The sequence below is a fragment of the Hypomesus transpacificus genome, chromosome 19 (assembly GCF_021917145.1).
Source record: "Hypomesus transpacificus isolate Combined female chromosome 19, fHypTra1, whole genome shotgun sequence".
NCBI classification, from domain to species: Eukaryota; Metazoa; Chordata; class Actinopteri; order Osmeriformes; family Osmeridae; genus Hypomesus; species Hypomesus transpacificus.
This window is the reverse complement of record NC_061078.1, coordinates 13,438,051-13,452,492: the sequence shown is the minus strand read 5'-3', so window position 1 is coordinate 13,452,492 and position 14,442 is coordinate 13,438,051. Positions and strand designations below refer to the sequence as shown.

The 14,442-nt window shown below is 54.7% G+C and overlaps 1 protein-coding gene across 1 annotated transcript in view; it reads left to right on the top strand.

The window, feature by feature from the left end:
• sbf2 (SET binding factor 2) overlaps positions 1–14,442 on the top strand; it is a 78,490-nt gene that overhangs the window by 46,381 nt on the left and 17,667 nt on the right. Inside the window, 5 exon segments of the mRNA XM_047041270.1 lie at positions 2,431–2,499; positions 9,285–9,455; positions 9,570–9,838; positions 11,443–11,615; positions 11,950–12,023. Of these exon segments, the coding sequence (XP_046897226.1) occupies positions 2,431–2,499; positions 9,285–9,455; positions 9,570–9,838; positions 11,443–11,615; positions 11,950–12,023 (756 nt within the window).

The window sequence follows — 14,442 nt, the reverse complement described above, 5'->3', positions numbered from 1 at the left end:
TCAGATAAGCTCACTCACAAACACCCCGCCCCCCCCATGCACCCTCACATGAGCACGTATGTCCTGCGCTTCACGGCTACCAGTGTCCTGTGTCACACACGCACACACGTACGTCCCCCCGTCTGTCAGCCGACTGGACGTGACTGGAGACAGCTGGAATCCCTAAGCAGACTGGAACCTTCCACACGCCACATGCTGCTGTCTTGCATTCATTTCGTCTGTATTAAGAGTCTTGGACCTCATACTTGTAGATCCAGCCTTAGTAGATATACGTAGGGTTTGATGTGTTTGTCTTTTGGCCCAATTCCCTCCACTAAGTAGTTCAGACTTACAGTAGATCATGATGCGGTAGTCTGTGTGAGAAGTTCTCACTATGAAAAACATGATGAAAATATACTATTTCCTGGAACTGGATGAGCAGGGCAAGGCTATAGGCTAGCTAGATTATAGTCGGGTCTTGTTTCGGGTCACGTTACCGAGGTCACTTAAAGTAAACCTGACGGTGCCAGAGTGAGATATGAGCATGTAGTGTACAGTGGGTCTGTTTTCTTCCAGATAGCAGACAGATGGCTGGCCTATCGGGGCTATCCCTCCGCCCACGGGATGTCCGCACTGCAGCCTTTTTGATGTCGACGTGCTCTGTGGTACAGTGAAGCAGAACGAGACATAATGAAATGTTTGACACTTTGACCTTTGGGAGTTTTTTTTTGCTCCCCAGTCTGAATAATGTTGGGTCTGTGAAATGTTCTCGTTTATCTGCCCGTGCACTTCCACTAGCCTCTGCTATTTGGAGTTTTCTTCGCTGGGTTCTGTGAACTCTTCCGACCCGCGGCATCGTAAAGGACGCTGGTAAACAAAGTCGCTGTTGCCACTCCAAAGTAGGAACACTCGACCGCAGCCTAAATAACTGAAGACGAGAGGCAAGAAGTGAGGGAGAGAGGGGAAAAAAAAACAAAACTGCAAGTATGCCTTTTGGTCCATGGGGGGCCAGGCTTTCATGTTTAGCTGGGGAACGTGTGTTTTGCATTTACTCCCCCCCGTACATTCCTGGTTTGTCTGTGAGGGATGAGGGAACAGGGGAGTTATCCACGACCCCTACCCCCAACCCACCCCTCTCCCTTATTGGCAAACGCTAGCTTTCTGTCGCAAACCCTGGCCCAGCCCACACCCTCACCCTCCCACCAAAATGAGCGTCTCTGAGCGCCTGTTTGTTTGTTTCATGGCTATTTGTTGAACTGTGTGTGTGTGTGTGTGTGATTTATGTTCTTTCCTCTTGGGGTCCCTGCAAGGGTTATCTCACGCATTACCAGATCAAAATCGGCACTGTTGCTTTGACATGGACGTAAATTAAGTTTCCGGCGGCCATTCTCATTCTCCCGAGTTCAACAAATAAATCCTGACAAAGCTCATGTAGATAAGTACTAATTTCCTGTGTGTGAAGCACTTTTGGGTCCGACCTGGGTCCGTTTCTCAGAGGGTTTCTATGGTTTCAATGAAGACCGGTTTCGTTTGAGGCTCCTACGTCCTTACTCCTCAAGGTCTATTGTGCTATCTGCCAACAGCAGACTTTTCTCTAATGCTCTATTGAACACCGCCTCAAATGATTTCAAACACCGTGTAGCTACGGCGGATATGATGGAGGTAAAGAGGGGATTTCAACTCTGCTTGAGGAGAAACACCAAATCGGATTATCTGACCAGTTATGAGGCGCTTGACGAATGGACATTGCATTTTATTTTGCCAAGACGATTTGTGATTTTCTCAATCCCTCAATGTTCCCAACCGTTTCGTAAAACCTCTTTTTTGTTGACGTCGATCCCGGATAGGCCCAGCCATGTCATCTGCTTCAAGAAGGCAAAACATTAAATAAATAAATTGGAACATTGTGACAATTCTGTGTCAGTGTGGGTATTATATAAGGCTATTGAAAGCATATGTCTGTTGTGCACAGTTGGACTTGACAGTGAATGATCCTGGCAGGGCCCTATAGAGCACAACCCAAGCCGTTATGTAAGGGCGTTTGTCATTATTCGACGCGAGTGGACGTTTTGTCCCAGTGCTTCTCTGGACTGCGAGTGCATGTTTGGTTGGTGGTCACTGCGGTCTTGGTCTTCTCATCATGGGGTCTCAAGGAAATGTAGGCCATGACTGTAAATGGTTTGTAATTACCGTTGAAAACATTTCACTTGAAGGATGGCTATGGCACAAACGGTTCCCTCGCTCCAGTTGTGTTTTGTGAATGATTGGGTCTTTCCTCCCAAATGGTTTGTCGTGAGATCGCTTCCCCACGGAGCCTCATCAGTCTTGTTGTGGGTACATGGCTACTAAGTGTCCATGTTGGTGCTGAAACATGTCCTGCCCTCTCTTAACCCCTCTCTCTCCCCCAACCTCCTCCTCTGCTCTCCTCACCTCTCCTCTTGTCACCCCCAGGACTGTTCCAACTCTGAAGAGTACTCCGTTGCCTCCGCCCTCCTGCCCCTGACAACGGCCTTTTACAGGGTGAGTACGTTACCGAGATTCCACAGGGGCCCTCACACACACACACACACACACACACAGAAGGGAACCAGGCTGAAGGCAGCATTGTGACCTGGTGATCATATGACTGTATTAAGGCCAGGAGGCTGGTGCATTCTCCACAGGCAGCGAGGCCTACTGGAGGCCACATTAATAACCGAGGAGGAGGGGAGGGGGTATGGTAATAGAAACGGCCAGAGTGATGGTAATGGAGAGGGATGAGTGTGTTTCTGTAGTGGTCTTGGCAGGCTGTTTTCTGGTTCTCCCCGTCTGCCGCTGTCTGTTCCCAGGCCAGGTTAGGGGGAACAAGGGGTCGGATGTACTAACCCAGCCCCACCACAACCCCCCCGGGGGCCTGGCTGTGGTCAGCGCTTTCCAGCCCCCGTGATCGGCTTGTGGTCGAGATGGAGCGTGGCCACAGCTATGTCCGCACTGCTCCAGCGTTGCCATGGGGGCAGACACAACGGCCCACAGCCGTGTCGGGTGGTGAGACCCCGGGCCGACTGCGCCCCGCCCTGCCCGGGCCGGTCTGGGACTTACCCACACTGGGCACGCTGGGGGAACCGTCTGATGTCGGCTGCCAGGCTCTCGCTATCTCTCTCTCTCTCTCTCTCTCTCACTCTCTCTCTCCCTCTCTCTCTCTCTCTCTCTCTCTCCCCCTCTTTCCCTCCCTCTCTCTCCCTCCTCTCTCTCTCTCTCTCTCTCTCTCTCTCTCTCTCTCTCTCTCTCTCTCTCTCTCTCTCTCTCTCTCTATCGCTCTCCATCGGTGCATTGCTGCACACACAAGGAGAGGAGCAGTGCTAGCTACTCTCATCCAGAGAAGGATGTGTAATCTGAGGGGGGGGGGGGGGGGGGTGTGCGTGGGGAGTGGGGTGGGGGTACGTGGGGGTTCATAGTGTTAGTCACCCCCCCCCCCCCCATACTTGACAGTTTTCCTGTGTCCCTGACCGATGCTGTGAGCATAGAAACCTCCATCCCTCTACCTGCTCGTCCGTCCCCCCACCCTGTCCTTGGCTCCTCACCCCTTCATTAAGACATCTGAAAGCCATTGGGCCCAGAAACATTTGGATTTCATGGGGGGTTCTTGTTTGTTTTTGTTGCTTTTTCCTGTTCCTTCAGTTCCTGTTCCTTCAGTTCCTGTTCCTTCAGTTCCTGTTCCTTCAGTTCCTGTTCCTTCAGTTCCTGTTCCTTCAGTTCCTGTTCCTTCAGTTCCTGTTCCTTCAGTTCCTGTTCCTTCAGTTTACGTAACCTTAAATCTTGATTAAAGGATTATGTAAAAGGCCCTGGCTGGCCAGATCTGTGCACTGCACACGGAGGCCCGCTCCCGAGGCGCTGCTCTGAGCAGCGCTGGCTCTGGGGGAGGAAGGTTCTGGAACACAGCGCGTCTCTCCCGGGCGGCCTCACGCTAAGGCTGGACGCCTCTCACCAGCCAGAGAGCACGCTCTCATCTCCTGGTCGAGGATGCTGACGTCACGCAAAGTCAAGCCAAACAAAACAACAACAAAAAAGGTGGCGCTGGGCTGACGTGGGTGGGGGGGGGGGGGGGGGGGGGGGGGGGGGGTTGGGGGTGGTAAGGGGGGTTGAAATCCAATTCATCTAAAAAGCGATTGACCTAGAGATAGTCGAGAGCGTTTGGGGCCATGTGGTAACGCTGGGCGATGCAGTCGATAATCCCACCGTGGCACGAGAGGCAGTCCCATCCTGGTTGGAGTGAATGCCTGTGGGAGCGTTCCACCCCCTGTCCTGCCTCCCCGCCCTCCTCCACGTTCCCCAGCCGTCCTGGACTCCACCACACAGACGGTTATTGGGCTCTTGAAAGCAGCCCTGGCAGCAGATGAAGGCGATGTAGCGTGGTGGTAAGCTAGTTTGGCAGTCTGGGTATGCTCTTGTGGACAACTCGGACTCTGGAAGATGAAGAGGAGAGTTTGGGGTGGGGGTGGTTAGCAGACAGGGGTCTAGGGGAAGACCTCCCTCCCCTTCCTGAAGATATTGACATTCAGGTTAAGAGGTTGTTGGATCACATGCACGTCTGTAATGTATTTTGTACTTAATGCATTAGCTGCAATAACTCAATCAACAGCAAATTGAAAACGGCTTCTTTCAAAAGCTTGATTGTATTGAACACGAGTCTTGTGGGTGAGATTAGTTTCATGGGGGAAACTTTTGGTTTCGTTGTTCAACAAAGTGATTATACTTAGTGGAGAAACAACATATCTCGGTAAAAGGGTTTTTGACTCCGACTCTTAAATCCTGGTTTGACCTGGTCAGGCCGCTCGTTGAAGAGGTCAGAGCGACTGCAGTGCTTTGTGGGTTACACTAGGGACATGGTGGTCGTCGGATCTGGCACAACGGTATAAGGTGCACGAAAGCACCTTGGCCGAGATTGCAAAGCACATACCTGGACACACAAACACTCATTTACGAATACACACACTCACGAATACACACTACCCACTAAACTTCGTAATCTTCAGAGAAGGACTTAGTTAATCAGTGCTCAAGTGGCTTTGGGTGATTAGTTACTCCCATACCTTGGCTGTAATTGGGTTCTTTACGTAACCACTATAAGCCTGGCTTTGCTTCTGAATGTGAGCAAACCTGTGTACGTTTGAGTGTTTCTATCTTTTGATGTCCTGAGGCTATTCCCAGAGACCCATCTGATGTCACACTAGATACCATGGCTGTCACATGCACCTGTCACTCTGCTTACTGACACACATCTCCACTTAACCTCTGATCTCTCTCTGTTTGTCTGTCTGTCTCTGTCTCTCTTTCTGTGTCTGTCTGTCTTCTCCCTCTTTTTCTCTCTCTCTCTTTTTCTCTCTCTCTCTTTTTCTCTCTCTCTCTTTCTTTTTGTCTTTCTCTCTCTAGCGCCATCTATCTGTCACTCCGTCTGTCGATGTTGTTTTCTTCACATAACAACAAGGGTCAGGACGAGGCAGGGAAGAGAAGATCAGGACTGGAATAAATTAGGTCAGATCTTCTCCCTCGGGGCCCAGTGTCTGTTTCCCTCCTCGCTCCAGCCTGTCTGGGGGCCGTCTGCCCATGAACCAACTCCAAACTAATATGCTCCATACACAGTCCTCCTCCACAGAAACATACATAGGCTAATGTACTTCCAATCTCAAGCCTAAAATGAGACTTGGTCTCCTACTGTACACAGGCAATGCCAGATCTGGTTCACAGCTTGGTTTCGGTCAAGCTTTGGTCTAACTAGCTTTGCTCTCCTTGGCCTGGCTTGAGAACGTTGACAAGCCTGGGACTGTCTGACTTCCACAGAACTTGGAAGACTGCAGTAAAGCTGCGTCAAAGCAGAATTTCCCATGAACTGGCCACTTGATTTACTGACCGCGCGTGGTTGGTTGGTCGGTCAAGTGTTTGAGCTGGCGTGCTTCTGTTAGTGAGCCACATTCTGAAGAGTTCTGCCTTCACCCCCTCCTTGTGTCGCTGTTTCTCCTAATTAAGTTGTCTAGCTGAAGCCAAACATGTGCATTGAAGTAATTCGTGACCAAGACCTTTAGCCGAGGTGGATGATTAACTGATGAAACATGATAACCCTGTCAACAGGTTGACGGCTTTGTGACCAGGTGTTTAGGTTAAGGTCAGGCTGACGTAGTCACCCTCGCTAGGTCAAGTTTACCTAGCTAAATCTCAACCTTTTGTTTCGGCCCTGCTTTCTCAGTCAGCCGTGAAGCTGCATTGTTCCTCAGAAAGGTCATGTGACGTCCAGGAGGGTGTTTACCCAAGGCTCTCGGGGCTACCTGGCTATGTGTTATTGTACCTTTCAAACTCATTGTTTGACATTTGCTCTGCGTCTCCGGGCCAATCCATCCATTTGGCTTTGTGAGAGAGAAACACGAGTTGGATGAGGCAGCGAGTCAGCAGGCCCCCCCCCGCCCAACGCGATTCTTGACTCACAAAGCCTAACGTTTGCTCTGTTTGCATTCTCTCTGCCATAGTTTACGCGTGGAGGGATTTTGAAGGTTTGTCTTGTCAAGCTGTTTTTACGCTCCGTCCTGGTGTGGAGAATGATTTACTGAGTGACCTTCTTGTACCACGGAGATGGCTGCGGACAGGGCTGTGTTTAGCCTGGACCATGGAGGCGACTGTGTTAGCAACATGTCCCGCTGGTCTTTGGGGCCACGCTTGTCAACATGTGTTTGTTTGACTGGGGTATCTGCTGTAAATACATTGTTTGAATGGAGACGTGCTCTTTTGTTTTTCCGGACACAAACGCTTCTCTGCACGATAGTCATACAGCATGAGCAAACGAATGAAGATTGATTGTGTGCAGGTCGGGATATTGTGTGTCTCCACATTGTATCCTGTGACTTTCAAGGACTTTCAGAGGAATGTCTATTTTGGTATTGAACATCCTGGGATGCTGGATGATTGTCTGCGATACACTTACATAATGTGTTGCCTCTTAACTCGTCATAAGAGTCCAGGAAAAGGTCAACCATCAACAGAGTTATAACTCTCTGTTTGTCACCCAACCTTCTGTCTCCCTATGTCCTTCTCTCACACACCCTCTCCCCCTTTTTCTCTCTCTCTCTCTCTCTCTCTCTCTCTCTCTCTCTCTCTCTCTCTCTTTCTCCCTCTCTCTCTCTCTCTCTCTCTCTCTCCCCCTCTTTCCCTCCCTCTCTCTCCCTCCTCTCTCTCTCTCAGCCCTGCATTCCTCCTCTGTATTTAACAATGCAGTCCTCCTGGTGTCTTCTTCCCTCCCACTATCACTCTCCCTCTCCCCCCTGTCTCCCTCCATATGTCTGCTCTACATCTTCGCAGAGCCCTTGGGCCCAGACCCAGGCTGCTCTCAGCTATCAGAATGTGGGGAGCTGGCTGCGGTCAATCTGACTTAAACACACACACACACACCTGTGCCAATATATTGCCACAGCACATGACAGGGAGCAAGACAAATGTTATATTATTCCCCCTTAGTGCCCATTAGTCTCAGAGTAACAACAGTCCTAACCCCGAGGTTGTGTTAAGCGAATATTTCCAAAATAACGAGAAAGTCTTAACGCAACCTCTGGCAACCTACTCGCAACTCTCCCCCTGCACCTTCATCCGTGTGTCATGCAGCTCCTTCCTCGTACAGAGTCTAGACTCTGTAATCCATTCAAGTCCTCGAGACAAGTCCATTAGCTTGGGCACAGCCAGCTTGAGCTCGGGCTCCACGGCCCAGTCGACGGCGGGGGGAAGGCCTGCGGTCGAGGCTGATTTGTCAGCGATAGCCCCGGAGCCCCCCGCCCGCCTCCTGCTCCGTGAACGAATAAGGGGCCGCTAGCATCCAGGGGCAGGACACGCTGTTCCACTGGCGGGAGCCTAGCGAAGGCATATGAAAGCCTTCCCGACGAGCTGTCACATTAGCGTCGGGGCTCCTCGATTTCCCGGACGATGGAGGGCTGCTCTTTCGGAAGGATTTCCGCGTCCACGTGTCGGGGTTGGAGGGACGTGTCTGAGACCGCACTGCAGAGCGGCGTCTTAGCGGGGGGGAGGCGTTCTGTTTACGGGAGTGAGGGGCCGGTGATGCTGCTGGCTCAGGGGCTGACAGACCACTGCTGCCCTCCTATGTGGGAGAATCTGGGAGAGGGAGAGACTGGTGAACTCCATTATCTATCCTGTGTGGAACAAAGATGGTTCCCCCAGGCAGCCCTGCGGTGTGGCTGGGCCCAGCAGGGAGCCTCCATTGCTGGGGGAAGGAGCCAGGTCTGTTCCCCTGTCTGGCGTCCACAGTAGCTGGGCTGCTGCTGGCCACTGGCGGGGGTGAAACCATGGTGAGCCATAACAGAGAAGCAGTGCGGTGTATTGTATCAGACTCGGAGGGATAGAAATGAAACACTAATCTAATAAGAGGCTCGAGAGTGTCTACTGAGAGGCACATGGCCCTGAGGCTCTGCTGGGGGGGGGGGGGGGGTCTAAAAGTGAGGCAGGCCAAGGTGGGTGAGGAGGCAGAGGATGTTGAGGGGGGAGAGGGGGGTGGTGGTCCAAGGTCGAGGGGAGGGGGCTGGGGGCTGGGGGTTGAGGAGGAGTTGAGGGGGTGACTAGTTCACAGCTGGTCCTGTGTCATGTTGGCCCAGCGCGCTCCTAGGCCCAGGCCGTGGAGGTGTCACTTTGTTGCCTCGCTCTCATTGGTGTTTATGTCCAAAGCCCGTGGGAGCGAGGAACAGCCTTGGTGGCTCGAACAGACTGCTGTGGTTCCCTCCAGGCGCGGTATGCAAACAGCAGGTGTCTCTGAACTGCTCTAACCATGGAAAAACAGCGGGAGGCTGTTTTTCAACAGAGACAGAGAGAGGGACGGAGAAAGACAGGGAAGGAAGCAGACAGTGAGAGTGCGCGAGAGTGTGCGAGAGAAAGCGAGAGAGAGTGTGAGAGAGAGAGTGAGAGAGATATATATCCACTTTGGGAGTGGGAGTAGAAGTCTTGGTGTGGGGTCTAATGTGCTGAAAATCGTACGACCCACGAGAAATGATTGATTACATTTGAGACCTTTGGCAGCTTTGTGTTGTTTTCCTATTTTCACCAGGGTTTTAATGTTCTCCTTTACAAGCTCTCCTCTTTGCAGCCCAGTTAGTTTCACGAGTTGTGAAACAGTAAGGCCAAGCTACTCTTACAGGGACCCTTCATACACAGATACTCAGCAAACTGGGACTGTCCGGTCTGGCTTCCCAGAGCCTGACTCAGCTGCTTGTTGAAAAACCTTCTACTCTGCAGTTTTTCCACACGTGAAAAAAAACTCTCTCTGCCTTCTTGTTTGGTTGCAGAAACTGGTGGTGGGAGTGAGCCAGTTTGCGTACACCTGTGTCCAGGACCACCCGATCTGGACCAATCAGCAGTTCTGGGAGTCCACCTTCTACGGTGAGGTCCAGAACCAGATCAGAGCTCTGTACCTCACCACCTCAGAAGATAAACAAGGAATCACTGCCAGGCTCAAGGTGAGAGAACCAGCCTCCCTTTGTCTTCACAGTGCCGTATGTCCAGTATGGAGAATTGAGCCGTTTAAATACAATATTCTTGATCTTTGATCTTCCCACGTTGACCCCGCGCAGGAGCCGGAAGCGCAGCCGGCCGCCAGCGCGTCCGAGCGGACGGCCATGGACCTGGCCGCGGAGCAGCTGCGGGCGTGGCCGGCCCTGAGCAAGGAGAAGCAGCAGGAGCTGGTGAAGAACGAGGAGAGCACCGTGTTCAGCCAGGCCATCCACTACGCCAGCCTCATGGTCTACCTGCTGGTGCCTCTGGACACCAGCAAGAACAAGCTGCTGCGGAGCGCCCCAGTCACCGACTGGGAGAGCGGCAGCAACAGCATAGTCACCAACAGGCAAGCACGCGTGGGCCCAGCGACACACACTGGGATTTATGGACTTTCTTTGAGTTTTTATTTTTTATTATTTATTTATTTTTATAAAAAAATATAGCAAGTCCGATTGATTCAGATATAACAGCATCGAGTTTATCTAGCCATTTGTAACGATGACTGTACAAGGGCAGGTACACTGGACTTACAGCTCCTTTCCACAGTCTCCTAGCCGTCCAATCCAAGCTGTATTTATTGGTCCGACACCATGGTCAGGCGCATGAGGTGAGATGTTGTGGACAGATCAGGGAGATATCTGGAGGACAGAACCTGATGGGGAAACGGTTTGTTCTGTATGCTGTTTTGGTTAGGGAGTACTTGTTCCTCCTCAGTAAGGCGCTGACGCGTGCGTGGGTGGAAATGGCTTCCCCCACTGGATATCTGATAGCCTCCTCTCTGGCCAGATGGAGCGCGACACCTCCTCTGGATCCAGCCCACATCCTTCCTACTGGCCCTCCTTGACTCATCACACACTGGAGTGCTGCCTCATCTCTGCTAGGGTGTTTAAAACACACGGGGCTTCTGCAGGAGGGGGGTGGGGTGCCGGGGTAACACCACACTCAACCAAGAGCAACACAAATGGCAGTGAAAAGGATTCGCGGTTTTCAGCAGTAGCTGTAAAGTGAAACGAGTCTGGAAACTTCTCTCACCTGGGGGTCCTTTTTCTCCGAAACGGGTGGAAGGACCTGCCAAGGCTGAACAGTAGCTATCTCCAGAGCCTGTGCTTCCCTGACGACCCTCCTGCTGGTCTCCCCGCAGCACAGTAGCACAGAGTGAACTTCGACCGCGCTACTGAAAACGCGAGGCACTCAGCCAGTTTCTAATGGCTAGCGTGTGCAGCATGGCATACCGACGTCTCTTAAAAACTACATGCCCCACGATGGATGTCTTTCGAGATGCGGGAGCGAGGCAGAGGCCACATTCTTGGATGTTGTTGTTGTTGTATTTTTCCCTCTCAAAGAATGTTTGTACGTTGTTTCCCCAGACTTGTTGTGTTCCTCTGAGAGGACTTCTGGCTCTCATCTGTGGGTTTGTAAACTCTGTGGAATGGTTACATCACTGTCCCATGTGACTCGTGTAGCGTTGCCAGGAGGCCTTGAACCCAGGCCCTGGCATCTCAGCCAACCTCCGGCCAGACCGCTAACGTGCCACAAACGCACCTTAATGTTTCCCTCTCACACTCTTTTGTAACATGCGTAACCATAGGCGCCGAAAACGTGGGTGCTCCAGAGCTCGAGCACGAGCACAATACTGAGCAGACTGCCAGTAGGTTACATGGGGGTCAGGTGGTTGAGCGGTTAGGGAATCAGACTATTAATGAGAAGGTTGTCGGTTCGATTCCCGGCCGTGCATGACATTGTGTCCTTGGACGTTGTGTCGGCCGCTGTCCATTTCCTTAGGTTCTGAAATGCAAATATTTTTTTACTACTTTTTTTTCCCGTGTTTTCCACGGAGGAAAACATAAATCGGAGCCTATCTGCCTGCTGTATCATCCCATTCAACTACAAGTAACTCATTGGCCATAATGTGTGTGTGTTTGTGTGTGTATGTGTGTGCGCGTTGTGCAGTATTGCCGGCAGCGTGGCCGAAAGCTTCGACACCGAGAGCGGCTTCGAGGACTCTGAGAACAGCGACGTGGCTAACTCCGTGGTGAAGTTTGTCGCCCGCTTCATAGACAAGGTGTGCACCGAGAGCGGCGTGACCCAGGACCACATCAAGAGCCTGCACAGCATGATCCCAGGTAAACCCTCAGGGAACCCAGCCCGACCCCCCAAGGGGTCACACATCCTTAATCGTCCTGGAACTAGGACCCGATGTCCTCGTTTTGTCAGCTTTCCCGGGGTTAACTTATATCGGCCCCATCTTTAAAAGCCAAAGGGGCGACTCGGAGTGTATTTGTGGCCCAAAACCCCACAGCACTTAGGCAGATTACTTAACCTCCTGACACAAAAAGGGTGTCTTTTAATCTGTAAATGCAGCCGCGCTCGTAAGTAGGCGTGCGTTTCTAGGTGGGGCACAGTGCTAATATGTACTCCCCCCCCCCCCCCCCCCCCCCCCCCCCCCCTCGTCCTCAGGCATTGTGGCCATGCAGATGGAGACTCTGGAGGCTGTCCACAGAGAAAGCAGGAGGCTGCCCCCCATTCACAAGGTGAGTGCTGCCCTGCACTGCACACACACACACACACACACTGTCCCACGCCACACCCCTCCCTCCCACCTCTACGGGCTGCCGCGTGCTCCTATTTCTCCACACGGGACCAGCCTGTGACTGTGGGAGATGTCGCTCTCGCAGGCCCAGGTGGAGTGAGTCATTTGGGGCATGAACTTGCTCTGTGATACCAGGCTCCGAGCGTCATGGCCAGCTGAAGGTCACGGCGACTCTGAGGGCGCTTTGAATCCAGCCCCGCGGAGACGCTTGTTCTGTTGGTAGTTGCCTTATCTTTTATCACAGCCGACGCTTGATAAGCGCTTTCTTTCCCACACACACACACACACACACACACACACACACACACACACACACACACAAACCAAATGGTTGTTCCCATGAGCAACTGGCCCCCCTGTAACCTGTGTGTCTGTGCGTGCGTGTGAGTGTATGTGGGCATGCGTGTTTGTTTGTGTCAGGCCTGGTGTGTGTGTGTGTGTGCGCCTGTGTGTGACGATCTCAGCCGAGGCCAGCAGCGCTGTGTAAACAGTAGCAGGAGTGATCCTGATGGGCCATGAGCAGCAGGAGAGCTGAGGGGCTGTCCCCCCTGCCTGCTGCCCCCTGCCTGCTGCCCCCAGCCTGCTGCTCCCAGCCCGCTACCCCCAGCCCGCTACCCCCAGCCCGCTGCCCCCAGCCTGCTGCCCCCAGCCCGCTACCCCAAGCCTGCTGCTCCCAGCCCGCTACCCCCAGCCCGCTGCCCCAAGCCCGCTGCCCCCAGCCCGCTACCCCCAGCCCGCTGCCCCCAGCCTGCTGCCCCCAGCCCGCTACCTCCAGCCTGCTGCTCCCAGCTCGCTACCCCCAGCCCGCTGCCCCCAGCCCGCTGCTCCCAGCCTGCTGCCCCCAGCCTGCTGCCCCCAGCCCGCTGCCCCCAGCCTGCTGCCCCCTGCCTGCTGCCCCCAGCCCGCTGCCCCCAGCCTGCTGCCCCCAGCCTGCTGCCCCCAGCCCGCTGCCCCCAGCCTGCTGCCCCCTGCCTGCTGCCCCCAGCCCACTGCCCCCAGCCTGCTGCCCCCAGCCTGCTGCCCCCAGCCTGCTGCTCCCAGCCCGCTGCCCCCAGCCCGCTGCCCCCAGCCCGCTGCCCCCAGCCTTCTGCCCCCTGCCTGCTGCCCCCTCCCTGCTGCCCCCAGCCTGCTGCCCCCTCCCTGCTGCCCCCTCCCTGCTGCCCCCAGCCTGCTGCCCCCAGCCTGCTGCCCCCTCCCTGCTGCCCCCAGCCTGCTGCCCCCTCCCTGCTGCCCCCAGCCTGCTGCCCCCTCCCTGCTGCCCCCTCCCTGCTGCCCCATGCCTTCTGCCCCCAGCCTGCTGCCCCCAGCCCGCTGCCCCCAGCCCGCTGCCCCCAGCCTGCTGCCCCCAGCCTGCTGCCCCCTGCCTGCTGCCCCCAGCCCACTGCCCCCAGCCTGCTGCCCCCAGCCTGCTGCCCCCAGCCTGCTGCTCCCAGCCCGCTGCCCCCAGCCCGCTGCCCCCAGCCTGCTGCCCCTGCCTGCTGCCCCCTCCCTGCTGCCCCCAGCCTGCTGCCCCCTCCCTGCTGCCCCCTCCCTGCTGCCCCCAGCCTGCTGCCCCCAGCCTGCTGCCCTCTCCCTGCTGCCCCCAGCCTGCTGCCCCCTCCCTGCTGCCCCCAGCCTGCTGCCCCCTCCCTGCTGCCCCCTCCCTGCTGCCCCCTCCCTGCTGCCCCATGCCTTCTGCCCCCAGCCTGCTGCCTCCAGCCTGCTGCCTGCTGCCCCCAGCTACTACTCTGGCTGGTGATGCAGCGTTGTTATTATGGCTGAGGTGGAACATTCCCTCCTGACTGGTAGCTTGAGGCAGTGACAAAGTGCTAAGTGCTGTCGGTCGTGTTCCTGGTCTCTGGGGTTGCTGGGCCGTCTGGGTTTGTGTGCACAGTGTGTGGGTGTATGTACAGTAGGCGTGTGTGTGTGTGTGGGCTCGTGTTTGATGCGTCCTGTAGGAGTCCTGTCCAGCTGGCAGCCATGGCCAGGCAGGACCCACAGTGTCTTGATCAGAGCTTTCTGTGGCCCCAGGCCGGGCCTTCACGGGGCCCTGCTCCCCCAGCTCCTACCCTCCACCGCTGGGCATGGCCATCCCTGGGGAGGGGGGAGACTGATCCCACCCTGGTTCTCTCCACCATGGTGGAGGTGGGGGTGGACAGCATTGAGCTAGTGAGAAGCTCCAGATCTCCTCCTCCACGCTCCTCTCTCTTTCTCTCTCTCTGTCTGTCCCTGTATCTCTCTCTCTCTGAAGGCTGTCCGCACAGCAGCAGGGCTGGGGGTCGGAAAACGCATCCACCCCCCCCGCCGTAGGGTCTCGACCACGGGCTCCTCTCCTGCAGCCTGCGCCGTCTCCCTGACACACACACACCCAGGAGCGGTGC